The 26,350-nt window shown below is 39.4% G+C and overlaps 1 protein-coding gene across 3 annotated transcripts; it reads left to right on the top strand.

Annotated features, from left to right (window-relative positions):
- On the top strand, positions 1-25,600 carry Cfap36 (cilia and flagella associated protein 36). 3 transcript variants are annotated; one of them, XM_039091776.2, is made up of 10 exons: positions 1-68; positions 2,095-2,159; positions 3,054-3,155; positions 13,062-13,176; positions 16,638-16,725; positions 18,177-18,228; positions 21,856-21,958; positions 24,323-24,462; positions 24,611-24,760; positions 25,195-25,600. In XM_039091776.2, exons 4-10 carry the CDS (start codon positions 13,113-13,115, stop codon positions 25,294-25,296), a joined length of 699 nt encoding a protein of 232 aa, XP_038947704.1. In that variant the 5' UTR covers positions 1-68; positions 2,095-2,159; positions 3,054-3,155; positions 13,062-13,112; the 3' UTR covers positions 25,297-25,600. The 3 variants fall into 3 exon arrangements, with proteins under 3 accessions (XP_038947704.1, XP_006251660.1, NP_001020037.1); NM_001024866.2 differs by lacking the exon at positions 1-68 and adding an exon at positions 126-355 and having other exon boundaries at positions 25,195-25,595; XM_006251598.4 differs by lacking the exon at positions 3,054-3,155 and having other exon boundaries at positions 18-355.
- Positions 25,601-26,350: the final 750 nt, after the last annotated feature.

The raw sequence follows: 26,350 nt of genomic DNA, 5'->3' as shown, positions 1-26,350 counted from the left end.
GGAAACGTTCCTATGCCCCCGCCCCTCTCTAGGAGCTCAGGACTCGGGCCTCACTTCCGGACCGCTAGGTATGTTGTCATAGCGACCATTTTACGTTAACTGGTTTGTAGTGTCTAACCCCGGGGCCAGGCGATTGCGGGGACCGTGTTGCCCGCATTCCCCGTCGCTTCCTGCGGCCGAAAGGCCAGACTGGGCCGGGGGAATCCGGCCTAGGCGTCCGCGTCGCCCGGTGCGAGCGGGATGGCTGCGGAAGAAGAGGACGAAGTGGAATGGGTGGTGGAGAGCATCGCTGGGTTCCTGAGGGGCCCGGATTGGTCTATACCTATCTTAGACTTTGTGGAGCAGAAATGCGAAGGTAAGAACTAGATCCCGAACAAGCCGAATATTACTGTCTGCCTGCGGGGCCTAGGACAGTTTTGTAGAAGGAATTGCATACACCCCTTCCCTAGTAGGGCGTTCGTTTGCAGACACGAAAGTGCGCACCAAGACCTCTCACTCACCTTGCCCTGAGCGCTGGTCCTGAACACAGTAGAGTTTAATCCCTTGTTCAGCTTGTCACTTCACCCTGCATCTTTCTATCCCTCTCAAGAGGACCGTTTGGGTAACCAGCATCTTCCCCAGTTATTTGGGAGAAGCGTTGTTTTGCTTCGAGTTGCTTCTGAGCCATGAGATGTCTCCCTGTGGACTCAGTCTATGAAATGAAAACAAATTCACTCTGGCCGTTTTATCTGCAAAGAAGGACATTTGATTACCCCGGCAGGACCAAAGCAGGCGATTGGGAGGAAGACTTTTCTAAACAAACGAGATATACAAATGTGGAATTCTTTTGCAGGATCGGCATCAATGCTTTGTGATCGGTTCATATACTGTTCGTATCTGAGTTCATCTCAATCACAGACAATGTCCTATCCAACCTTTCTCGTGGTTATTTGCCTAGGCAATACTTGGAGGTTAGCAATATCCATCATCGGAACTTGTCTCTCAAGTTAGAGGGACTAGACTTGTTTGTAAAGATCAGTGCGATAGAGTTGGGTGAGTGAATGCAAGCTTCAAAGGGAAGGAAATCTTGTATACAGTTTTGCAGGATGAGTTGGCCTGCTTGAAAGGTGATGGGTTTCCAGCCTTTCGAAGTATCTGAATATATCTGACAGAGATTGTACTGCAATGCAGTTTGTCTGAGATTCAGCTAACAAAGGACTCTTATCCTGAATTGTCTTGCAAGGCTTCTCTTGAACCCAAGATTCTATGGATCTAGTAAAGAAAGAACTTTTTTTGATCAGTGAATCTTTTATTTTATTCTAACTATTAAAATTCAAACAGTTAAGTGTTTTGGCAGGCAACTTTTAAGAAGATTTGGAAAGCAAAGCAATTAACATGTGTTCCTCTGTAGAATTTAGAGTGCTGTTAAAAGGTTGATGAAACATGGGAAAAGCCTGACCTCCTGAAGGAGGGATTGTGTCACCCACTGATTTTCATCTATCATTGAGACTAAATCCTGTGGGGAAATCGTGTGGGGCATAGAAATGGTTTGGCTTCTATCCACAGTGTCAAGAGTGGCTACATCCTGGTAATAACAACTCTGTGCATTTTCACAGAGAAGCAAAGCTAGGGCTTAGAAAATGCACCACAATGTTGTGGTTTTAGAACTGAAAAGAGTTTAGTGAGCATTTGTATTGAATGCATGTGGAGTGTCACAGAGGACAAATGCAAAGTAAAGACTTCATCCTTCACTGATGTGGGGCTGCCTCAGGATATTCAAAGGTCAGGTTAGACAGCTCTGTGATAGCAACATTTCAGTATTCACTGAGTTACCTTAGACCCGACCCTAGGGATAGAAATGCTATCCTTGGAAACTCTACAGCCTACCATAGAAGGCACACATGTAAACAGTACATTATCAAGTACATAACTTTTAAAAATAAAGGCACTGGGGCAAGAGTGTTTGTTGGCAAACATGATGACTTGAGTCAACCCACTGCCCGCATGGTGGAAGGGGAGAGCAGGCCATTTGTAATATTTTTATATTTATATTTTATATCTGTATTTAAATGATTTGTTCTTTTACACCATTCTATCATTTTCTGATAAATGTAGTTTTTGATGATGAAGAAGAAAGCAAGTTGACCTATACAGAAATCCATCAAGAGTACAAAGAGCTGGTGAGTATTCCCCTGACTTTTGTTGTTTGAGAGGGCCGGCTGTCATGGCTGGCCTGGAACTCACTGTGCAGACCAGGCTGGCCTAGATCACACAGAGACCTATGTGTCTCTACCTCCCCAGTGCTGGGACAGTGTGGTGTGTGCCACTACACTGGCTCCTCATTGATTTGGAGATTGTAAAAAAATTGTTTTTTTAAATTAAAATTCTTTGAAATTGTATTTGAGGTTTATTTATTTTATGTGTATAGGTGTTTGCTGCCTGCATGTATATGTACTATGTATGTGCCTGTGCTCACAGTAGTCAAAAGAGGGCTTTGGGTTCCTTGGAACCCCCTTCCATGTGAGTGCTGAGAATTGAACTTGGGTCTTCTGGACCTGGACAGACGTTCTTATGTGCCACCCCACCCCTGCAGCCTTCAATCTAGGAGTTCTTCCTGTCCCAGCAGTACTAACAGTTTCTTTCCTCAAACTTGTCATTTCCCTGAGCATCTTCCCAGATGATTTTCTGTCTCTTCTGTTTTAGACTGTAAGTAATGATTTATTGTAGCTATGGGGGTGTTTCACTTTTAAATTTTTATTTAGCTGGGGCCTCTAGGCCAGTGCTTGTACTCCCTTACTTAAGAGCCTCTGAATATTTTTTAAAAAGGCAATGGTCTTCTCATGGAGTCATACCATGTTCACCTTCATAATTCTGGCTGTCCTCTAGTAGAGGTAATTAAGCTTCATGTGATTCTTGGCAAGAAAATAAAAAGCTTCTCGTTGTTAATTTATTCTTGAAAGACATTATTAGTTCTGTGGCTTGTATAATGCTAGTCCAAAGAGCATTTTAAACAGGCAGAATGACATTTAGAATTTTCCTTTGTACATTATAAAGGTTAATTCTTTTCCTTTTAGGTTGAAAAGCTGTTAGAAAGTTACCTCAAAGAAATTGGAATTAATGAAGATCAGTTTCAAGAAGCATGCACTTCCCCTCTGGCAAAGACGCGCACATCACAGGTGTTAGCTTTTGTGTTACTCTGTTAATATTGAGACGTAACAAAAATCCCACGGCTTTCTTCAAATTAAATATGTTTGATTGTGGAGCTATAAGAGCTATTAGACATTGTGTGAGGTGGAGACAGTCACCTGCCATGTTCATCCATAACCACTTTAAGAAATAATATGGAATTAAAAATAAGCTTTCTGATTCCAGAGTTGGGAGATCACACAGTTTATCCATGTGCGGTTTCATTCCTGTAGGACCCTGATAATTCTGTCGTTGCCTTTTCTCTATTTGTAGCAAATGTGCAGTCTCTAGTTCTGGGGCCTCCTTGTGGAACTACTTTTGTTTATTTTTTATGTGAATTGGTGTTTTACCTCCATGTATGTATGCACACTGTGTGCATGCCTGGTGTCTGTGAAGGCCAGAAGGGGGCTTTGGACTCTCTGGAAGTGGAGTTAGGGCTAGCTGTGAGCTGTCATTTGGATACTGGGACTGAACCTGGGACTTCTACAGGAGCAGCAAGTGCTCTTAACTCCTGAACCATCTCTCCACCTCGTCATAAAACTGGGGTGAGTGGCTAGTAGGTACGTTATTAAAAAAAATGCTTATTGAGCATTCTTGTGAATTGATAGGCTTTTTAAACATATTTGTTTGTTTGTTTATTTTGAGACAGGGACTTGCCCTGTAACCCAGGTCAGCTTCAAACCCATTGTCTAGCTTGGGCTGGTCCTGAACTCATACTTTTCCTGTTTTACCCTTGCAGGTTTGAGATTACAAGGATCAATCACCTTGCTCACTTCTCCAGTTGACACTTTAGACACCTTGTTGATGTTATCTCACTTTATCTTCTTGGCACTATTTAGCTTCAGCCTATCAATGAAGAAAGTAAAGTAGAGAAGTAGGAAGTAGGCACTGCTGTAGGAGTGTACATCCTAGGCAGTCTACCTCTATGCCCTAGCTTGCTTTGCTTCCTGTCTTCTAAGAAATAGACTATATTTGTTTAGCAAAATAGTCAATGAGGGTTGCTACCCTAGGCTCTATTTTCAGCTTCGCCCTTTTATAATTCTTCAATATGTCATGTACTGTCATCCATTCAGGCCCCTCATAAGCACGTATAAGCCTTTGCTTATACTATTTCTTTTTAAAGATTTATCTATCTATTATGTGTAAGTACACTGTAGCTGTCTTTAGACATACCAGAAGAGGGCATCAGATCTCATTACAGATGGTTGTGAGCCACCATGTGGTTGCTGGGATTTGAACTCAGGACCTCTGGAAGAGCAGTCAGTGCTCTTAACCACTGAGCCATCTCTCCAGCCCTGCTTATACTGTTTTACTCAGGGTTTCCATTGCTGTGAAGAGACACCATGGCCAAGGCAACTGGTCATGTATAAGTAAAGGACAACATGTAATTGGGGCTGGTTTACACTTTCAGAAGTTGAACCCATTATCATCATGGCAGGAAGCAAGGCAGCATGACAGACATGCTGCTGGAGGAGCCTTGATCTGAACGTAATGAGGAAGAGACTGGCATCCTCAGGCGGCTAGGAGGAAGCTCTCTAAGGTCATCCCCACGGTGACACACTTCTTGACAATAGTGCCACTCCCTGGACCAAGCATATTCAAACCACCATGCCACCCCTTAATTTAAATGTACTGCCCCCTCCCAGTGCTCTACTATTCTCTTCTTAGCCCAAAGGAATTAAAAAAGTATAAATGCAAAACTTCTTTGCCCATTATCTTCCAGCCAGTACTGAAAGATCCGGGATACAACATTTGCAGTAATATTTCCTTTGAAGGATTTTTGTGAACCTTAAGAGATGATGTATGTCAAACTTTTAGTATAATGCCTGTTGGGTGTTAAGCGGTCTCTGAGTAAATTGAAGCACTTCTTAATTAGCTGTGGCTATTTTGGTGGTTGATTAGCAGTGTGCTGACAGGCCAGGGTCATGGGTTCATCAATCCTCTGTGGACTAGTCAGCATTATTCTCTGCAGAACAGACTCACCTGCTGCTGACTGGCAGCAGTGACTCAGCATTGAGCTGTCAGTCCTCCTGATGACTCAGCACTGAGCTGTCAGTCCTCCTGATGACTCAGCACTGAGCTGTCAGTCCTCCTGAAATGCATCTTGGAGGAGCACTGTGATGAGTGCTTCCCAGTCACACAGGAAATCAGAGTGAGTTCTAGTGTGTCAATCTGGGTGCCTAAAATCCACTCAAGGAACATGAGTAGCTTAGGAAGTATTTTTTGTTTTGGTTGATCTGGTATTAATTTTCTAAATTTTCGTTGAATTGCACTGCTAAGGGGGACTTGCAGAAGAATGCTTTTGGTTCATTTCAACATGATTAGGCCTGGCACATGGTCCTGGCATGCTTATGTATTAAAGCAGCAAGAATAGCAAGCATTGTACCAGGTGAGGTGGTACAGTAACAAAAACAGAAGCCTGCATGCACAGGTACACAACACTCTCCTTCCTCCCCCACCAAAAAACCCAAACAGCCAGGAGGTGGTGGCCCACACCTTTAATCCTGGCACTCTGGAGGCAGAGGCAAGTATATGCTCACGTGTAAGTGGAGGTCGTAGAAGGACTTGGTGGAGTCAGTTCTCCGACCACGCTGGCCCAGAGATTGAACTTAGGTCATCAGACTGCAAGAGTGCTTTATCCAGCTCACCTTTAACAGCTTGCTTTTCTGTTATGTGGAACTTGTAAAAACTAGTGATTTTGTGAGTGTGTGTGTATGTGTGTGTGTGTGTGTGTGTGTCTATGTGTTTGTGTGTGTGTGTGTGTGTGTGCATGCATAAAAAGACTATAAACAAGCTTACTATAGCAAAAACCAGGAACTTCTACATAGCAAAGAATAGAAGTTTGTTTTGATGTTTAAGTTGATTTACTTTTGTCAGATGGAAACTAATACTTGCAAAAGCATTTCAATATTATTTGGGAAGGTTATGCTTAATTTTAATAATTGACATTATTAAGAATATATAATATATACATTATATATAATATTATCACTTAATTTCCAAAAGCATACATAACAAACACTGTTATATATATTATATATGAGTGCTAATTAATATAAAAAGTAGACCATTTTTAGATCAATTTTAGGTTTATAGAAAATTGAATGGATGTTTCAGTTCTTAAGATCTTATATTAGTATAATATGTTTGACATACTATGGAACCAAGATTGATACATTATTTCACACTTTGTGTTCTGTAACTGTAGTTTTGCCATATACCGTTCATATGTCCACCATCACATTATCATAGAATATAAAGTGTCTGACTCCGAATATTTTCCCTCCTGGCCTAGTCCCTGTCTCTTGACAATAACTTTTCTTTTCTTTTTAAAACTATTTCATAGCATTTTAAAATTAATTTTTTTATTATTTAAGGCAATTTTAAATTTAAATATATTTTGATCCTATTTTTCCCCCTCTCCCAAGTCCTTCCAGTTCCTCTCCCTTCCTATCTACCCAATTTAAGTTCTTTCTCAAAAAAACAAAAGCCCCTCAAAACAACAAACCCCCAAAACCAAGAAAACAAAATAAAACTACACCAAGAAGGACAACAAACCAACCCCCCCCCCCCCATCCCCAGACCTCTAATCAAATGAAAGCACACACAGAAAACCTGTGGAGTTCATTATGTGTTGTTGTCAGCTACTCCTGAACTTGAGTGAGACCTGTCCTGGCATGGTTGATCCAGTGTTAGCTGATCTTCAGGGGGAAACTGATGTTCCCTCTCCAGTTCACATTCACCCTAGTGGCTGGGTCCGTCCGTCCGTCCGTCCGTCCGTCCTTCCTTCCTTCCTTCCTCCCTCCCTCCCTCCCTCCCTCCCCCCTGCCTCCTTCCTTCCTTCCCTTCTTTCCTTCTTAAAGAAATATAAGAAAATAAAATATAATAAGAAAACAGAAACTATCACATCCAAGTTGGACAAGAAAATTCAACAGAAGGAAAAGAGCCCAAGAATTGGTACAAGAATCAGAGATCCACTTGTTCACACACTGTGGCGTCCCCTAAAAACACTAAACTGGAAGCCATAGCATGTGGTCTGTAACTATTAGAGGCGTTTACGTTCGTTATGTATGTATTCAAGGCTTGCGTTCTGTTTGGCCATAGAAGAAACTGCCACACTGCTTCCCAGCAGTGGGTTAAGACCTATGTAGCTGGTTGTGGAGGGTGTCGAAATGTCAGTATTAAAGGTCTCTAAACTGAAGTGTTTATGGCTGTGTGGACCTGTGCTATAGAAGAAGGCTTTACTGCAACCAGGGTTCTAAACATGAAAATGCTAACTTTGTACTGTGTGAGGCTGTGCGTCATCACAGACACTGACTGCTTCAAACACCTTGGCCAAGCTGAAGACTATTGTATGTTATGGACTGTGATGTCTTTACTGTCAGTAGAAGCTCAGTGTGCTTAGAGAAGCAGAATACTTCATAGAGAAAAGATACTATTTTCTTATTGTCATTTCTCAGCAAATATCAAATTAGTGTATCTTCAGAGTTTATTGTTTTAGAATGTTTGATTTTAAAAATTGCTATTAGAGTTGCAGTTTTTTTTTAAAATATTTATTTATTTATTTATTTATTTATTTATTTATTTATTTTATGTATGTGAGTACACTGTAGCTGTCTTCAGACACACCAGAAAAGGGCATCAGATCCCATTACAGATGGCTGTGAGCCACCATGTGGTTGCTGGGAATTGAACTCAGGACCTCTGGAAGAGCAGTCAGTGCTCTTAACCACTGAGCCATCTCTCCAGCCCCCGCAGTTTTAAATTTCAACAAAATGTTGTTGAATGAATTTTGGCTTGAAATTAGGTCAGATTTTCCAATAACTTCTGAAATAGGGCCTAATGGTGCTTTCACCATTTGTACTACTTACTTATGTGGAGTGGTATTCTGAGCATTGATGATTATAAAATCAGAATTTTCATCAATTCTGAAAAAAACCTGAAGTTGTATGTCCTCTGGTATCAAACATTAAGCAGTAATTGGTTCTTTTTTGTAAAATAAGCACACCCATCCTATTAATATGCAAACCTGCTCTTGTACTTAACAAACGAAAAGTTATATGCATGGTACATGACTTTTCTGCTTTTGAATTTCTGTTCTTGTGTGACTGTTTTGCTTGCATGTATATGTGTGCACCATGTGCATGGCTTGTGTCCATGGAGTCGAGAGGAGGGCATCAGATTCCTAGGACTGGAGTGGTAAGTTCAGAGGTGCTGTGTGTGTTCTGGGAACCCAGTCTGAATCTAACAGTGCTCTTACTCATTGAGTTTTCTCTCTAGGCCTGAGTGTTTTCCATCGTTGCAAGTAAACTCTCATGTATCACAGGCTGGTCTCCAGTTCACAGTGTAGCTGGAAATGACCTTGAACTTGATCCCTTTGCTTCCACCTCCCAAGTGCTGAGATTGGAGACTGTCACCTGTGGGTTTTTACATGCTAAATAAGTACCCTACCAACTGAGCTATCCCCAGTCAAAGAATTGTTTTAAAGTAATTTTTTAATGTTTTACTAACAGTAAATGTTTGGTTTGATTTGGGTTTAATTTTTTTTATTAATTACCTTTAACTATGTGTGTCTGTACACCAAGTCCAACTGTCTCAGAGGCTGAGGTGTTGGAGCTCCTAGAGCTGGGATTATACACGTTTACAGTTATAGATAGGTGCTGGGAATTGAACGTGGGTCCTCTGGAAGAGCAGCAATCGCTCTTAACCGCAGAATCATCTCTCCAGCCCCAAACAAAATGAGTGTTACTTCTTCCTTTCCAACTGGTTAAAACCAAAACCAAAACCAAAAACCAAACTTATTTCGTTAGCCATGAATGGGAATTGTGAGTAAGTCATCTTTGCCTTATTTCTGATCTTTGTGGGAAAGATCTCTGTCTTTTTCCCCTCTTGAGGTAGGGTCTTGAGTAGCCGAGATTGACCTTAGCCCCACTATGTAGCCCAGACTGGTCTTGAACTCCTTATGGTCTTGCCTGTACATGCCAAGAGTTGGGATTACAGGCATTCACTACCAAACTGTGTTTAGATGTCTTAGGTCCTGAAGAGATGGCTCAGCTGTTCAGAGAATTTACTGCTATTGCAACGGCCTCAGATTTGGTCCCCATCATTCAGTTAAAGTGGCTCATAGCTGTCTGTAACTCTAGTTCTAGGGGATATGAGCCACACTTTTCTGGCCTCCACAGGCATCTGTATGGATATAATGCTCATGAACGAACTTACACAGGTGTGTACACACACTTTTTTTTTTTAAATAAATCTTGAAAATAGGTTATCTTTATAAGGGTGAGGAACTTTGCTGAGAAGATTTTGCTATTTTTAAATACACAAATGGTTGTCAAATTTTATGTAGGAGTGCTGTGTCTGCATGTATACCTACTTGCCAGAAGAGGACATCAGATCCTTTTGTAGATGGCCTTGAGCCACCATGTGGTTGCTGGGAATTGAACTCAGGACCTCTGGAGGAGTAGCCAGTGTTCTTAACCACTGAACCATCTCATGAACTGCAGAAGCTCTTTTCTATGTTTATTGACAGGGTCAGTGGCAGTCTCCAGTCTGTTAATCTCTGATATAGTGAGTTATTTTCAAATGTTGATCTACTTTGAATAATTAGAAAAAAATCCCAGGTTGTTATGTTATATAATTCTTTTTATACATTGTTGAAATCAGTTTGCTAAAATTCTTTTGGGCATATTTTCATCTCTGACTTTTAGTTTTTCCTTTCTTGTAAAGTCTTTATCTGATTTTGGGATTAGGGTAGTATTGGCCTCAGGAGATGAGTTACTATGTATTCTCTCTGCCTCAGTATTCTATAAGAGATTGTTGAGCAGTAGTATAATCTCTCGCTCATATGTTAGGTGGGATTTGGTTTTGAACTCATCTTGACTTTTCTGTTTTATATAGTTACTAATTATTTTTCTTTTGTCTCTCTTCCTCCTCCTTCTTCTCTTTTCCCTCCTCTTTTCTTTTTCTTTTTCTTCATTTTGGTTTTTCTCTGTAGAGTCCTGGCTGTTCTGGAACTTATTCCATAAACTTACTCAAGGCTGACCTTGAACTCACAGAGATTCTTTTGCCTCTGCCTTCTGGGTGCTGGGATTAGAGGCATGTGTGTGTCACTATTGTCTGACTGATTAATCTTTTAAGTAGTCATGATTTATCTATTTATATCATCTTGTCATCATACTGTGAGTCTTGGCCAACTGTGGTCATCAAGTTTGGCCACAAAGTTGTTACCTATTTCTTCATTCTTTGAATGTTTGTAGTTGAACAGTGATAGTTCTTCTTACATTTTTTTTTTATATATCTGATCATACTGTGAATTTTAAAGTATGGTGTTAGCTGTGGTTTTTGTTTTCCTTTTGTTTTCTTGAGATAGGGTCTGGAGTAGTCTAGGCTGGCCTCAAAGTCACTATGTAGCCCAGATTGCCTTTTTCTTAGCTGGGTCAACAGTCCATCAATTTCAACAAGCATTTAAAGAACCAGAACACTGGCTCAGCAGAGAGCTCTTTTCGAGGACCTGAATTCTGTTCCCAGCATTCACATTAGGTGGCTTACAACAACTATGATTCCAGCTCCAGGGGCTCTCACATTCACAGAGTTACAAATAATGAAAATAACACTTTAAAAAGACCAGAACAATTCCTTTTATGCTTACTGTTCAGATTATAAAATGTTACTTAATTCATTTAATATTTGTGAATTAGTTATTATTATATTTGTTTTATTCAGAAGCAAATGTTTTAAAAAAGATTTTATGTGTACTGTGTATATAGTGCCTGCTGAGGCTAGAGGAGGGCATTGGATGCACTGGAACTGGACTCACAGATGGTGTTAACTATAATATGGATGGTTGGAATTGAACCTGGGTACTCTTACTTGTGGAGCCATCTCTCTAGGCCCCAGAGACACATTTTTATATCATAATATATTTAAAATGAGATTGTTTTGCATAATTAATAGTGTTATTTAACTGGTAGTTTTTCTAAGTGATATATAAAGCAATGTCCTATTTTATTACTTTTCAGAATCCTAGAGTCCATGAAACACTACATAAATTCTGTGTTATTTTTATTGATGCTAAGGATTAAATGATATCCAGGGTCACAGATCCACTAGTGCCTATAGTTAAATCAGATGTAGGCTTTTGATATCAAGCTTCTTTTCCTTCCATGATATGCCAATGTTTCTTAAACTTTAATGCTTTAAGAGTTACTCTGTGGAGATATGTGGGCATACATCCTGTAAAGCTTATATAGTTTTTAATGTCTAAAACAGGGCTCAGGAAAATGCTTTATTAACAATCATTTTTCTTGGATTTATTAAGTAGGGTCAAAGGTCACAAGTACAAATTCAATCTTTAAGAAAATTTGTGCGACATATTGCTATCAACAGCAGTGCCCATAGTTGAGTGTGGTGGCTCAGACCTGTAATCCCAATACTTTGTCTCAGGAGGCAAATTATAATTGAGTTTGAGGCCAACCTAGGCTACAAAGTGAGACCCTGTTTCAAATGGCCAAAAGTTCGATAGAATAGCAATGCCATTTTAAAAGTTAGATAAAGTACTTGTTGTTAGTATTAGGCCAGGATGCCCAACCCCCAAAAGGGGATTCAGACAGAAGCTGCCCATATTGGTTTTAGCACTCTCAGTTCAAGTTTGCCATCCCCTGCCTTGAGATTCCTGAAAACCTCAGCAGAAGTTAAGGAAGTATTTTATATTTTTCTTCATAGTGTACTCCTTGAAGGTGCCTCTGAGAACCACTCTTGCCTTTACCCTTGTTATACTGCACATCTAGAATGTGTTGAACTGGTTTGGCTGCTAGAGGAAGGGCTCATCTGTTTCAAGGGGAATTCTTTGATGAGCTGTCTTGTCGGTGTTCTTTGTAAGAACATCGCCTTTGCCTTCTAGGACACAGTACCTTCTTGGTTACTTCTGCATGATTTTGTGTGGTCAGCTTTTCCATTCATCTCAGGTAGAGCTGACAATTAAATTCTGATAAGACAAGATAAGACCTGGGTGCTTCCTTTGGGTATTTCCATGCACTTCACTCTTATTCTGCTCATTAATTAGCTTAGGAATTGGCTTGTTCTTGGCAATGTGTAACGTTACTAATAGTTAAGGAAATATTTATATATGTAATCTATTGATAGATACTTTTATTATTTTTTTAAAGATTTATTTTTATTTTATGTGTAAGGGTGTTTTGTCTGTATGTATGTCTGTGTACCACATGTATACCTGATGCCCTCAGATTGAGTTACAGATGCTGTGAGCCACCACCGTTTGGGTGCTAGGGATTGAACCTGATGCTCTGCAAGGGCAGCGATCTTTGTTATCCAGCCATCACTCCAGCCTCACTTTTATTCTTCACTTACTATACGTTTTATAATTCCTAATCTAATATAATCTCTGACATATATTTTTTTTTCTTATAAGACCCTAATTTTTGTTTATTTCCTGAATCAAACCCAAAGTAAATTTCAGGAGATAGGATATAATTGGGCTTTAAAACTCAAACCAGATGGTCATGTTTTCCATTTAACACTACCTGGTTTGGAGAAGGAGCCTACCTGTCTCACTCCTGGAGACTTGCAGGTTGAGTGAGGTAGCTCCTGAGAACCTTATTTTAAAGGCTTAAAAATAAAATCATAGCAGGGTATAGCTATGCACCCTGTAATCCCAACACTTAGGAGGCCAAGGCAGGAGAATTAGGAGTTTGAGGCTACATAATGAAACCCTTTGTTGTGTATTTCAATCTTAAGATTGTCTATTTGAGTCACCTAACCATCATAATGATGTAACATCCATGAATTAATATGCTGCTTTTCAGTGGAAATAATTTGAATGTGGGTTAAACAGTTTCCAAACTTAAATCATTTAACCTCCAGACTTCCTCCCACAGGCCATTTTGCAGCCTGTGTTGGCAGCAGAAGATTTTACTATCTTTAAAGCAATGATGGTCCAGAAGAACATTGAAATGCAGCTTCAAGCCATCCGAATAATCCAGGAGAGAAATGGTAAAATACTGAAGTTAGGAATCTAAGTACTAACTGAATTTGTTTCTGAAGTTTGATTTTTTTTCTAACAGTCTTAAAATAGTTGGCTACCTTTTATGCATTTATTTCAAATGTGAAAGTGTTTGTAAAAGATTTAAGAATATAAATTTCCTAATTTAGCATATGGCATCTCAAACAAAGAAGACAGTTTGACTTACTGACACTGTAGTCTTGTGAGAGCTTACTCTCCTGCTCAGCCGTTGTGCTAGTTAAGTGTTGTGTCTGTTGTTACTGTTATGAGCAGGTGACGGTGACTACTCTTCTGCTTGTCACTATTAAGACCTTAGTAGGAAATGGTTCTCTGGTGTCAGTAAGCATTGGGTCAGCCATCATGGGTCTGGGGTGGGACATAGTCATCTGTGTCTTAAACAGGTTTCCAGGTGTTGCTGGACCTGTTGATCCTGTCCACAGTAGGGGCCAGCACTTTACTAGTCTGGCAGCAAGCTTGTTTCCTTCTTTAATGGTTTCCTGAAGGTATGGGAGCTATTTAATAGCTTTAGTGCGGTTTTAATCTTAAGGGTGTAGAATGTGCAATAACTAGGGTGTGCTTTTATTTTGGGGGAAGGAACACTTGTGCTGTGTTGCACATATGTTGCTCAGAGGACAGCTTCCAGCAATGTGTCCTAGGAATAAAACTTAGGTCCCTGAGCCATCTCACCAGCCCAACAAATAGGGATTCTGTGGGTATGAGACAAATATAAAAATGTTGTAGATTTTTGGCCATGTGAGTAGAGCCTTACCGTTTGGAGCCAGCCACTACCATAGCTGTGCTTTAAAGTTAAACTCCTTTTCACTGTAGGAAGTCATAGAGCTAGAGTCTATTATTAAGAGACTACCTTGACCCCGAAGAGTATGATACAATGTGGTTACTTCGAAGTAAATACATTTGGAGGAGTGTCTTTTTTTTGTTGTTCTTCCATTCTTTGTTTTGTGAAGTCCTCTCTTCTCAGTACTCCCTGAAACTATGCTTTAATTTGCTCTGTGAGATAACTGCTTTACATTTGTAAGGCTTGTTTTGAGAAGATAAGGCTTATAAAAGAAACAGTGAACCTGACCAGTGGACTGTAGTTTTCCAGTTTGTCATTTAAGGAAACTTGATTTTTATAAAAAGAACAAATACTTCTGCAGTTTGTATTTCACTGCATGCTTCAAATTGCCAAGAATAGTGCACTCCAGTGAAAATGGTCAAGCAGTTAGACATCAGCCTCTGTCTTGTTAATCAGGGTTACGATTGCTGTGATGAAACATGTGAACAAGCAAGTTGAGGAGGAAAGGGTTCATTCAGCCTGTGCTTCCAGAACTCTGTTCATCATCAAGGGAAGTCAGGGACCTGGGGGCAGGAGTGATAGAGGCCGTGGAGGTGCTGATTACTCAGCCTGCTTTCTTATAGAACACCAGCCCATGGATGGCACCCATTAAGAAAGTGCCCTACAGCCAGGTCTTATGGACGCATTTTCTCAATTGAAGCTCCTTCCTCTTAGTCAGCTCTAGCCTGTGTCAGGTTGTTATAAAATATCTAGCAGAGTCTCTCACATGAAGAAGTCCAAATGAGGAAGACAAGTCCAGAACTGATCGCTCTAGTGCTCAGTGATGTTTTCAAGGCCTCTGACACTTGACATATTTATACTCTGATATCCCCAGCCTCTTTTCTTCTGCTTCCAATGCAAACTCAGTGTTTTGTGAGGAAAGGAATGTTTCCTGTGTGCATTCTTTTTGTAAAAAAGGTAACATCTCATGCAAACTCTCTAAGAGCCTTTGCTCAGGCCCTATTGCTCAGGCTGGGTCACTTGCCTTAAACTGGAAGGGAGGAGAACATTGTGATAGCTGGACCTAATCAGGGACCAGTCTTCTCTCAGTGATGGCTGCCTGATGACTGCATGGAGTCTGCCTTTACTGGAAAAGGGGTGGATGATGTGGGATAATTACTGCTGTCAACCCACAGTATGGGACAGTTTGCCCTATGTCTAAATTTAAACTAACATTTGCATCCAGAGATTTGGAAATTTTATGTCTTGTAAGAAAAATTCAAAGGCTTTCTGGATTTTTGTTCTCAAATGATTTGGAGAAAATGCAATTTTGATGGTTTAAAGAATTTCATACAGTTGTGTTGTTCCTTGCTGCTTTTAATTCTCCATAGAAAGGTTGCTAGGAGGAAAATGATTTGGCTGAGCAAAGTAATGGTTCAGAGTGATGAGTTTACAGGTGTGACTTTTCTGGTGTGATGCTGTGCTGTGGTTTCCAGGTGAAGTGTACATGTATTTTTCTGCTGCTTCTTTACAAATGACTGCTCTTAGTACAATGTTTAGTCCAAAATGCACGTGAACATCAAGGAAATTACAATGATAAAACTACTTTAGAGCTAATCCAGATTCCCATTGCATATGCATTTGCATGAAGAAATGGAGGGTAAAAGAAGGTGCACTCTGCTAGTGCTGTAGAACATGGAGAACACTCGTAACCAGCCTGCCTAAACAGGGAGGTACAAATCAGTTAAAGCAGTTAAAATTACTTCCTGTGAATTTGTGTTTTCAGGGGTGAGGGGAGTGTGGGGTGGAGGTTGGCACATTTGTGACTGAAAGCAATTGTCAATACTGAACATGCTTCAAGAGCAGAGATAGTATCATTGATCTTTATGTTGAGCACAAGTTTAGCACATGCTGTCATTGCACATAGTAAGTAGGGACTTTTCACTATCGTCGTAGTTCAAATGGAGAACATCAATCACCCTTTAATGAAGCACTCTTCTCACTTAAGGCTCACCTTTAAAGCATGCTGTTAACTCTGGCTAAGTGGTATCAGTAGGATATCCTCAGATGCAGTGTGACAGTGGAAGACCATAATGTCTATTATTTATTATTTTTATTGTATTGCCATACAGTTTTCTCAAGTTAAAAAACTTTTTAAAATTAATTGTGTGTGTGAGAAATAGAAATAGATTGGTTGCTAGATAGAGAAAACATGAGTGCCTCCATGATGTGGTGATCAAAGAAAACTGTTAGAGACTCAAGCTCAGGTCGTTAGGCTTGGTGCAAGGGTCTTTACCTGCTCAGCTATGGCTCGATCACTCCAGCTTTTTGTTTGTTTGTTTTTTGTTTTGGTCCTGGGAATTGAGCCCATGGGCCATGAGTGCTTTTTAAGGGCTCAGCCACTGAGCAATATATTGGTTTCAGTCATTGCAATTTTAGATAATAAACACAAGTTATTACTGAGAGATAGTTCTAGCTAAAATCAAGACTGGTTTTCGTTGGGCTTAGCCCCCAAAATTTGAGAAAGTTAAACAGAAGATAATGAAAAAGATAAGGCTTGCAGTTTTTTAAAAAATGATACATTCTATACCAATTTGTACCCCATGGACCATAACAGTGAAAAGAGTGTTTTCAGTTAAGTTGATGGTCTTCCACATGGTATTTTGCTTTGAATAGGTGTGTTACCTGACTGCTTAACTGACGGGGCAGATGTGGTCAGTGATCTTGAACAAGAAGAGATGAAAATTCTAAGAGAGGTCCTCAGGTATGTGTTTTCAAATGAACTGTTAATATTGTTGTATATGATCAGAATGTATATGAACTTTTCCCTAGAAAATACTACCAACCAGCAAGACCAACAAAATGATTTCTTAAAAGCTATGTATACACAGCTTGAGTGGCCCTTATTCAAATGTTTAGGACTGAATGTTTCAGATTTTGGAATACTTGCACAGCTCACAGATAAGCAACCCTAGCCAGAAAATCTGAAATCTTTTGAACATTCTGCTGATGTGCCAATGTTTTCTTATTTTAGAGCATTTTAGATCTTTATGTTTGATGTCCAATTTGTATTATATTTAATTGAGAGAAAAATATTTTCATCTCACTTATCCTAGATCAGTCCAATGGAGAGGATTTCCCTATCTTCACCCCCACATATCCTTTATCATAGGATTAAGGGACTAGCCACCAATGGAAAAAAAAACTCTAATAGCGGCCATGATTGATGGGGAAGAGTACTAGATATTGATATTGACCTGAACTAAGTTGAGCAGAGCTCTCCCTGTCTGCTGTATCTCAATATTAGAGGCCACTCATGCTGGTGTTGCCAAGCAGGAGGCTGGGCATCTGACCTATCTGTTTCAACTGCAGCTGAGGAGTGAGTACAAGGGTTGAGCTCAGATAAGTACTCGCCAATCACTTCTTCATTTCAAGCAGATGCTTGGTATGGGGTGTGTCACCCTTTAACCAAGAAAGGCTAGTAAGCTTAATTTCCCTTTGTGGGATTTTGGAAGGGAAGTGTCATAGTAGCATGCAATCTTTAAATCTGTGAGAATGTGTTTGGCTTAGAAGAAGAGGATGCCTGTAGTCACTGTGTTTTGACTGGTTGCATTGACTGCCTATAGAACAGGCTGACCTTGAACTCACTATAACCGAGGATGACCTTAAATTCTGGAACCTTCTGTTTCTGCCTTCCAAGTATTGGGATTTATAGGCATGTCCCTACTACTTCTGGCTAGAATGAATCTTTCCTGATGGAGTTTGTCATTGAAATGTGGTTTTAGACCATTCATTTGTATGCTAACGTAAGAAAGAGGGTTCAGGATTTCAAATTTGTTGGTTGTTGTTCAGCTAGAATTCAAAAGGTAAACTGTACAGTGTATTGATATTTTGCTGTCTGTTGCAGCTGACTGTACAGCAGGGTTGTACAGATGGCTCGTCCCTATCTTTGTGGTAAATCTCCTTGCCTATACTATAATGCCAGGTTAACATGCTGCATATTTGTTCTGTGATGAAGAAGAAGACTTACTTTTTAGCCAGTTAGTGGGGTGCATACCAGTAATTCCAGCACTTGGGTGGCAGGTGCAGGTGGATCAATGTGAGTTCAAGGCCAGGCTGATCTACATCGGGAGTTCTAGTACAGTCAGGGCCATAGGGAGACCCTGTTTCAACAAAACAAAACAAATTTACTTTTTAACTTTTTTTATATTTCAGAAAATCAAAAGAAGAATATGACCAGGAGGAGGAAAGGAAACGAAAAAAGCAGGTGCTTATGGGATGTAAATGCAGCAGAACTGTATCTCACTGCCATTTGCCTCTCACTAAGTTTACATTTGTCTTCTACTGTGAACATTTAAGCTTCTATAGAACACCTCAGAGTAGTCAGATTTCCTTGGAAAGTCAGAGTTTAAACTTTTATCCTTTTAACTTTTGGTCTGTGCAGGTTCTGTGTGTGTCTTGTGTGGATGTATGAATGTTTACATGTGTGAGCACACATGCTTGTAACTCTGCGTGCGTGCGTGTGTGTGTGTGTGTGTGTGTGTGTGTGTGTGTGTGTGTGTGTGTGTGTTTATGTGCTGATGTCAGATGGCCTCTTCAAACTCTCTCTACATTATCTTCAGGCAGGGTCTCTTGCTGAGGCCAGATCCCATTTGCTGGGGGAATACCTCCTCCATCTTCTATTGAGGGATTAAAGGTTAGCTGCCGTGCCTGTGTGACTTATAAGTGTTGTTTGGGGGATGAGAGTTCTGGTCCTCATGTTGTGTGGCAATAACTACTCACTGGGCAGTCTTTCCCAGTCCTTTTTTAAAAAGAGTTGACTTGTTTGACAATTTCACCCATGTATATAATGCACTTTGGTCATATTCACTTCCTTATCTTCTTTGACCCTTTCCCTCTAAACCCCTTCTTCCTAACAAGCCCCCTTACTTGCCTGAGGGTAATTAATTAGGACTGCTTACATGATCGTTGGTGTGAGGTTACTTTCTTCATCAAGGGCTCCTACACCAATGGGGGAAAGGACACCTGGCAGTCATTAACTGCCAGTAGTTCTTCACTTAGGGCCAGTCCTCATGAGCCTTTGCCTTTTGCATGCTGGGATATTGAATTGTTCTTGTGCAAGACTTGAGTTCCTGCATGCAGCAGCCATGTTATATCCAGAAGACAGTTTCCCAACACTCCTCCCGTTCTCCATTTCTTACATTTTGAGCCTTGAGATGGGGTTGGCAGTATGATATAGGTATCCTGTTTCAGGTTGAACACTTGACAGTCACTTATTCTCAGTACTTGGACTGGTCATGTGCTTCTATATCAAGTACTGTATTTGCAGAAAGAACCAGGGCATGAGAGATGGCTCAGTGGTTCCTCTGACAGACTTCCAGTTCAGTTCCTAGAACCATTTGTGGCTTATATTGGTGACCTCAGTTTTAGGGAATCTCTTCTGGCATCCTCTTCTGACCTCCATGGATAACAGGAGTGCACGCAGTATACATACATACATACATACATACATACATACATACATACATACATACATACACACACACACACACACATACACATATACTTACAGGCAAAATACACACGTAAAATCAAGATAAATTCTTAAAAAACAAAACAAAAAACAAAACACTTGTGAGACTGAGAGCAGCATTTACCTGTGCTGTATTTGACAATTTGTCCATTTAGCAGGAAGACACTAGTAGGTTCCCCAGCCCAGGACCTCCCCAGCTATGGGCTTTTGATGAGATTTATTGTACCAGGCATGAATTCCCTCCTCTGTTTTACCAGAGTGCTTATCCTGACTGGTAGGTCAGTATTGCAGCTTTCAGAGATCACATCTGGGTAAGAAAATAATACCTTATGTTTTGTTTATTTTTGCTTTTGAGACAGGGTCTTACTATGTAGCCCTAGATGGCACTTAACTTGCAGATCTGCATACCCCTGCCTCCCAAGTGCTGGGATTAAAGGTGTTTACTAGCATGCCTGGCTCAATACATACTTTCTTTCAAGGGCATACTTCATACATTTTTATAAAGTAATACTGATGCTAGGGATGTAGCTCAGTGACAGAGATTATACCTAATCTATGTGTCCTAAGGTCAATGAGGTCAATCTCTAGTCTTTTCCCCACATCCAAATTCAGAATTCTATTAGTTTAAATTTGTTCACTTTATAGTAGTTGAGCAACCTATTGGTTACATTTCATGGTAAAGGCCCAGAGTATCATATCAAAAATGATAGTATCATTCATATACTAGAGAATTCTTTATAAAGTTCATTGTAGCCCTCCACTAGAGCTTGTCTTCATTGCTATTCTTTTGCTGTGAAGAGACAGCCATGACTAAGGCAACTTATAAAAGAAAGCATTTAATTGGGGCTTTGTTTACAATCTCAGGGTGGGTCTGTGACCATCATGGTGGGGGGCATGGCAGCAGGCAGGCAGATTGGCATAGTGCCCAAGCAGTAGCTGAACTTAGGCAGCAGGCAGGGAACAAGACTGGGCCTGGTATGGGCTTTCAAAACCCCAAAGCCTACCCTAAGTGACATCTCCTCCAGTAAAGCCACCAAATGGGAACCCAGCATTCAAACGTAAGAGACTATGGGGTCCATTATTATTTAAACTACCACAAGCCCCTCCTACTCTTTAGAGTTCTGATTTATCTATGTTCACTCTACCAAAGAAAAGTAAATCCCGTAGTTTCCTGTATGCAAAGAAAATTAAGAGAATTTTACTTTCCCTGTTATCTTGACCCTTTATTCTACTGAAATAGCAGGCATGGCTTTCAGCACTGGCTACCTCCAGGCTTCATCATGAATGAAGCAGGGTCACAGCCAATGGTTTATATGCTTCTATTAAGAGTCAGTTCTGTGATTCCCATTTTGTCCAAGGATATGTTAAATATGAACCTATGACTATGGATAGGTTAACAGGTAGAAGATGAGGCTCACCCTGTGCTGCCTGCTTTCTGGCTCTCTGCCTCTCATATTCTCTCCAGTATCTCTGAAGGGAAAAGGAGACCTAACACAAACCACTAAAAAGTCATTTCCTTTTCTCTGTCCTTCTAAAGCTACAATACATCCTTGTATCCCACACTGTCTTACAAAAACTTGCCTTACTCCATTTTACCCAATGTAGAGAGAAGGGATGCTTTCGGGTGTTAGATTTTTATATTTTTGAGTACATTTTTAGTAAATAGATGAAGAAAATTCCTGGAATATTAATTATTTTTTAAATGTAAAATTATATGAGGGAAATGAGTGTAAAATTATGAGAAGACAATTTTAACTTCCATTTTATATGTAAATATTGTTTCTTGAATATCACACTCTAGGGGTATACATTTATTTTCATATGAGAACTTTATTATGAAATTTAAAAGCATGAAAGTACATATGCTGACATAATGAACCCCAATTATCTGTTACACAGTAACCAGGGGACTAAGATTTAGAGATCTGTGAGTCATCTAAAGAGCTAAAAATGATTTTGTTTTCTTATATTTTTAATGAAAAAGAATTAAAATAAAACTAATTAAAATTATTTCCAAGATGAAATTAATACTTCATTTAATACTTGCATTTTGGTAATGAAATAAATGAACTTGTGGCTTTATCAGCCACAAAGTTCACGGTATATTTTATTTGGAAATTGTAAATTAGTGGATATATATATATATATATATATATATATATTCACACACACACACGTAGACAAAATACACATAAAAATCTAAAAAAAAAATTAAAGGAGCTATACGATGTTAAATGTATTTTCTTTAAAATTGGAAAATAGAATCTCCTGTTCAGTGACAGTAATGTTTTTAAATAACATCTACTGAATTGGCTAACATCAATTTTTTTTCCTTTTAAAATTATGTTGTGGAATCGGAAGTCATCAGAGGGTAAAATGGAAGAACCGCCCATATACACTAGCGAAACTGCAAAACTGACTAACTCCCAAGGGGATGGTGAGCACTTTGTACAGCCGTCCTCAGGTAAGCTTGAGGTGTACTGAAGTTTAACACTGAGAATGCCATGCTTCAGAATGTGTTTGTACTCAAAGTTCCCCACGTTTAGTCTGTTTGTAGGTAGGAAATAATAGCCTGAAGTAAGTACCATTTCCACATTTCTAAGTGAAGCCTGCAGTCTAGACAGTAGTAAACAGCTCTTTGAGGGAGCTTTTATACAACGTCAATAGCATATAACAACATTTATACTGTGTGCTGGAAGCACAACTTGGTAGGATAATATTAAGAATTACTTTATAAAAAATTACTCTAAGGGAGAACTACATAATAAGAGGCAGCCATTTTTCTAGATGTTTAATTAGAAATTATGTATGTAAAGAAAATGCTAGATGAACTTGTTGATATGTACATATCTGCTTTAAAGAGTTTGATTTGAATATTGTATAGGAGAACTGCAATAGAATTGAGTCATGATCATGAGTTCATTTCATTGTGTCATGGGTTTCCATGGTTTTAAATATTTTCTCAACTGAAAAGATAACAAATGTGAGGTAGAGGTTTTGCGCATTACTTTTTCCTTTTTTCTAAATTAGAAATTTAAGAACGTGACTTAACAAGATTTCTGAGCTCTTAAGTGGTAAAATTATGACTTCTGATCCTAAATGCTATTTCTTCTCTACTGGCTGGCCTTGAACTCAGATCTACTTGCTTTAGCCCGGTTAGGTGCTGGGATTAAAGACACAGGCCACCACCACACCTGGCTTTTTACATTTACTTTGTAAAACTGGCATATCTGATGTTCTGTGGATCACTTCATGTAAGGTGATGGTACCCTAGTGAGAAGTCCTAATTTGAAAAGAATTGTTGGACTTGCAATTTTTTTTCCCATTGTTTATGTCTTCCCTTGGTTACTACTAAAATTAATAATTAGATTTGTTCTTTGATGGAGTTGCCAGAGATGGGTTGATTATTTCATTAGACTTTCTGATCCACTCTTTAAAAACCAGGCTTCAGAGCATGTATGTCCACATCTAATACATTCAAAGCCTGGAGTGTGTGAGTCCATGAATTGAGTAGACATGTTCACATTCATGAGCACCTACCTTCTCCAGTTCTGTGGTTCCATGAGTGGCCATTTTAACTGAATCTGAATGTGAGCAACAATTTATTTTAACTCATTAGGTTCTTTGGTCCTTGCCTAGATTGTATGGAAGTGCCAGCTCCAACTCACCTTTTCATGGAGACTTTCTCTACTTTCCAACAGTTTTCTTCAGTCTTCTTGCAGTGTAGCCAATCTGCTCTCTTTGGGCTGCAGCAGTGGTCCTTGTCAAATTTCTTTTCTGGTTTTACACACCTGGAAGGATTGTTAATCCTGTGAGGTGTGTACCATGGTCTTCCCTCATGATTTTACTTATTTGTATCATTTTAAGTCTTTCCTTGTCTCACTGTTTCCTTTTGCAGACCATGTAAATTAAAAATGTTTTTATATTTTAATTTTTGGTGTGCACGTGTGACTTATGCAATCTGTGTGCCATGTGAGTGCTTATTCATGCCTGCACATGTAGAAGGCAGAGGTTGAGATCAAGTGTCTTCCTCTGTTGCTTATCACGTTGTTTAAGGCAGGGCCTTTCATTAAACCTGGACTGGCGAGGCGGGCAAGACCAGCAAGCTCCCAAGATCCATTTGTCTTGGTGGTTGATGTCCTCAGCTAAGCTTAGCTTTTTAAATGTGTGGTGGATCCCACAACAAGAACTTTTCTCACTGAAACATCTCCTAAGCCCCAGGCCCTTAAAAAGGATTTACTTGTGTGTGTGAGAGAATGCCACTGTCCACGTGTGCATGTGGGCAAAGAACAAGTTGCAGGAGTTGGTTCTATCCTTTTTTCCTGAAGATCCTGAGATCAAACTTATATATCTATATATCTCATCATGCTGAGTGGCCAGAAACTTAACTCTGTGTCCTCTTGCCAGTCTTATTTAATCATCTAATTTTCTAATAGAAAACAGACTACAGAAACAACTCAACTGTTAATCATACCTTTTGGAATAGATCTCACAGTACACAATGCTTATATTGCAAATGCTTTGAAGTTTCTGCTTTAGAAATGTTTACTTTTTTTTTTCTGTACATTGGTAGTTACTTTCAGTATGTTATCACAACCAAGCTGTTTCTGTTGACACCTAATTAAAAAAAAATCTGCTTTAAAGTTGTTCTTGAAATGTACAGTCACATACTTAGAAGCAAGTTTGGAAACCAAAGATGTTATTTGTAAGGGATCAGTGTGCTGTTTGAATTATGAAGTACTTATGTATTGCCTAAATGGTGGTTCTTATATATTTATAAGAATTAATAAGTTATAAGATCTTAATTGGTCTCATTGTTTACCACTAGAAGTTAAAGTGCATTTTACTAATCAGTCAGTACAACCCTTGGCAAGAAAGATGGAGTTGTTGCCTGAAACTTCCTCACTCACACAGAAAGGTCTGAAGATCCCTGGCTTAGAGCATGCAAGCATGGAAGGACCAATAGCAGTAAGTGAAAGCTGATTTACTTTGAGCAAGGCACCTGGAACCATGCAAGGTCACACACTTGTCTTTGTTATGATCTTGGAACTTAGATGTCTTGGTCATGTGTGTTGTGGAGTTGAATATAGACAATCCTTTCTCTTATCTGAACCAGAATTTGTCAGCACTTGGAACAGAAGAGTTACGTCAACGAGAGCACTATCTCAAGCAGAAGAGAGATAAGCTGATGTCCATGAGAAAGGATATGAGGGCAAAGCAGATCCAGAATACTGAGCAAAAAGGAAAGCCTACCAGGGAGGCGGAGGTACGGCTAGTTTTAGTATAGTGACTATGCAGACCATGGGAAGAGGTTGTTTGTGCAAGAAAGCCTCCAATGAATTGTTTGATGTACTCAAATTAACTATGAGCTAGTCTAACAACTAAGTCTTCTCTCGGGAGTTTAGATGAAAATTTTGTGATGTAGAAAATAATCATTTCATTATACATTTTTGTTGACTTCCCTTGTTGAGCTCTTAGGGTATTTTTGTGTCTTCAGCCATCTGAAATGTTTGCAATGGTCTGTCCATACCCCATCCACACCTTCCCGATGCTTCTCCAAGAGATTCAAGAAACTTGAAGAAACTTGGCTGTTAACTTTTAGTTTTACTAAAAATGCCTTTAATCTTTGTTGTTTTGAAGTATGTTGAGAATTTTAGACATATAAAAGCTAATTGTAGCCATTTCTTTTTTGTCTTCAAGGAAATGACAGAGAAGCCAGAAATGACAGCAGAGGAGAAACAAACTTTACTAAAGAGGAGATTGCTTGCAGAGAAACTTAAAGAAGAAGTTATTAATAAGTAATGTGAAAAACTAGCAAAACAGAAACCCAAATTTTCTTAAAAATAAATTATTTAATCCTTAAAGACTATTAGTTTCAAGCAAATACTTGGTTTTCTAAATGCAACTGTGAACTATTATTAAACAGGTAAAGGGCAAGAGGTATGGTGGTGCATGCCTATAATCCTAGCACCCACGCTAGGATGCTGAAGGAGGAGGATCAGGAGCTCTTGGTCCTTTCCAGTGTCAGAGCAAATTGGAGGCCAGCCTAGGTTACATGAATCTGTCTCAAATAACCAAAATAAATAAATTTAAAAATAAAACAAAATTTTGGATGTTTTCTCTTTAAAAGGGGCTACAGAAAGAAATTAGTTGATAGTGCATGCTTTCATTCATTTTTATGTAGACACTGTTTATAAAAAGCTTGACAGGGTCCCTGCTTTCACGGGGCTACTGATGGCCTGAAGAGCAGTGTTAGAAGGGAAAAGTGCAGCGGTAACATGGCACTTGTAACTACAATGCCTTGAGCAAGTAAGTTATAAGCTGATGAGGTGGCTGCATGAACAAGAGGGGTTGTACAGTTTAGGAAGCAAAGCTGAACTAGAACATGTGTGACTAGGAGGGTTAGTCATAGGAAACGTGATAGTGGATTTGGGTAATGTAGAGCCTTATAGGAAATGTGGAAACTTACTTTCATTTTTAAAGGTGTGGTGGCAAGGCAGACAGCTGTATTGGTGTAGTTTTGGGTTTATCAGGTATGAAACAATCCAAACGTGGCATCTTGGACATGGTGAGAGTTTTATATTTGAAGCAGGATTTGGAAAATAAATGTGAGAAATGGAGGAAACTATCTTTTCTCCAAAAGTTGTTATAAAAACATACAAAGGGATCTGTTGACTGAACCTGCTGAGGAAAATGCTACCTACCGTAGAGTGCTGGTCTTTATAAAAAAAATCAAGTCAGGCTTAGCAGCAAGCTCCTGCACCCACTTAGTGATCTTGCTGGCCTCAACTTGGGATTTTTTTCTAAAATTTCATCTTACCTGTTTGAATGCAAAATTATACGTTTTAAGTTCCAA

Source organism: Rattus norvegicus, chromosome 14 (genome assembly GCF_036323735.1).
Source record: "Rattus norvegicus strain BN/NHsdMcwi chromosome 14, GRCr8, whole genome shotgun sequence".
NCBI lineage: Eukaryota > Metazoa > Chordata > Mammalia > Rodentia > Muridae > Rattus > Rattus norvegicus.
Note: the sequence above shows the minus strand (reverse complement) of the source record. Positions and strands in the feature narration are given on the sequence as shown.

What these genes read in the sequence shown, in the direction of transcription:
- Cfap36 (NM_001024866.2), top strand. Translation starts at nt 241, where the DNA reads ATGGCTGCGGAAGAAGAGGACGAAGTGGAATGGGTGGTGGAGAGCATC. An exon ending in TGTGGAGCAGAAATGCGAAG is followed by an intron (nt 356 to 2,094) that starts GTAAGAACTAGA and finishes TGATAAATGTAG; the next exon opens with TTTTTGATGATGAAGAAGAA. An exon ending in AGCCTACCAGGGAGGCGGAG is followed by an intron (nt 24,761 to 25,194) that starts GTACGGCTAGTT and finishes TTTGTCTTCAAG; the next exon opens with GAAATGACAGAGAAGCCAGA.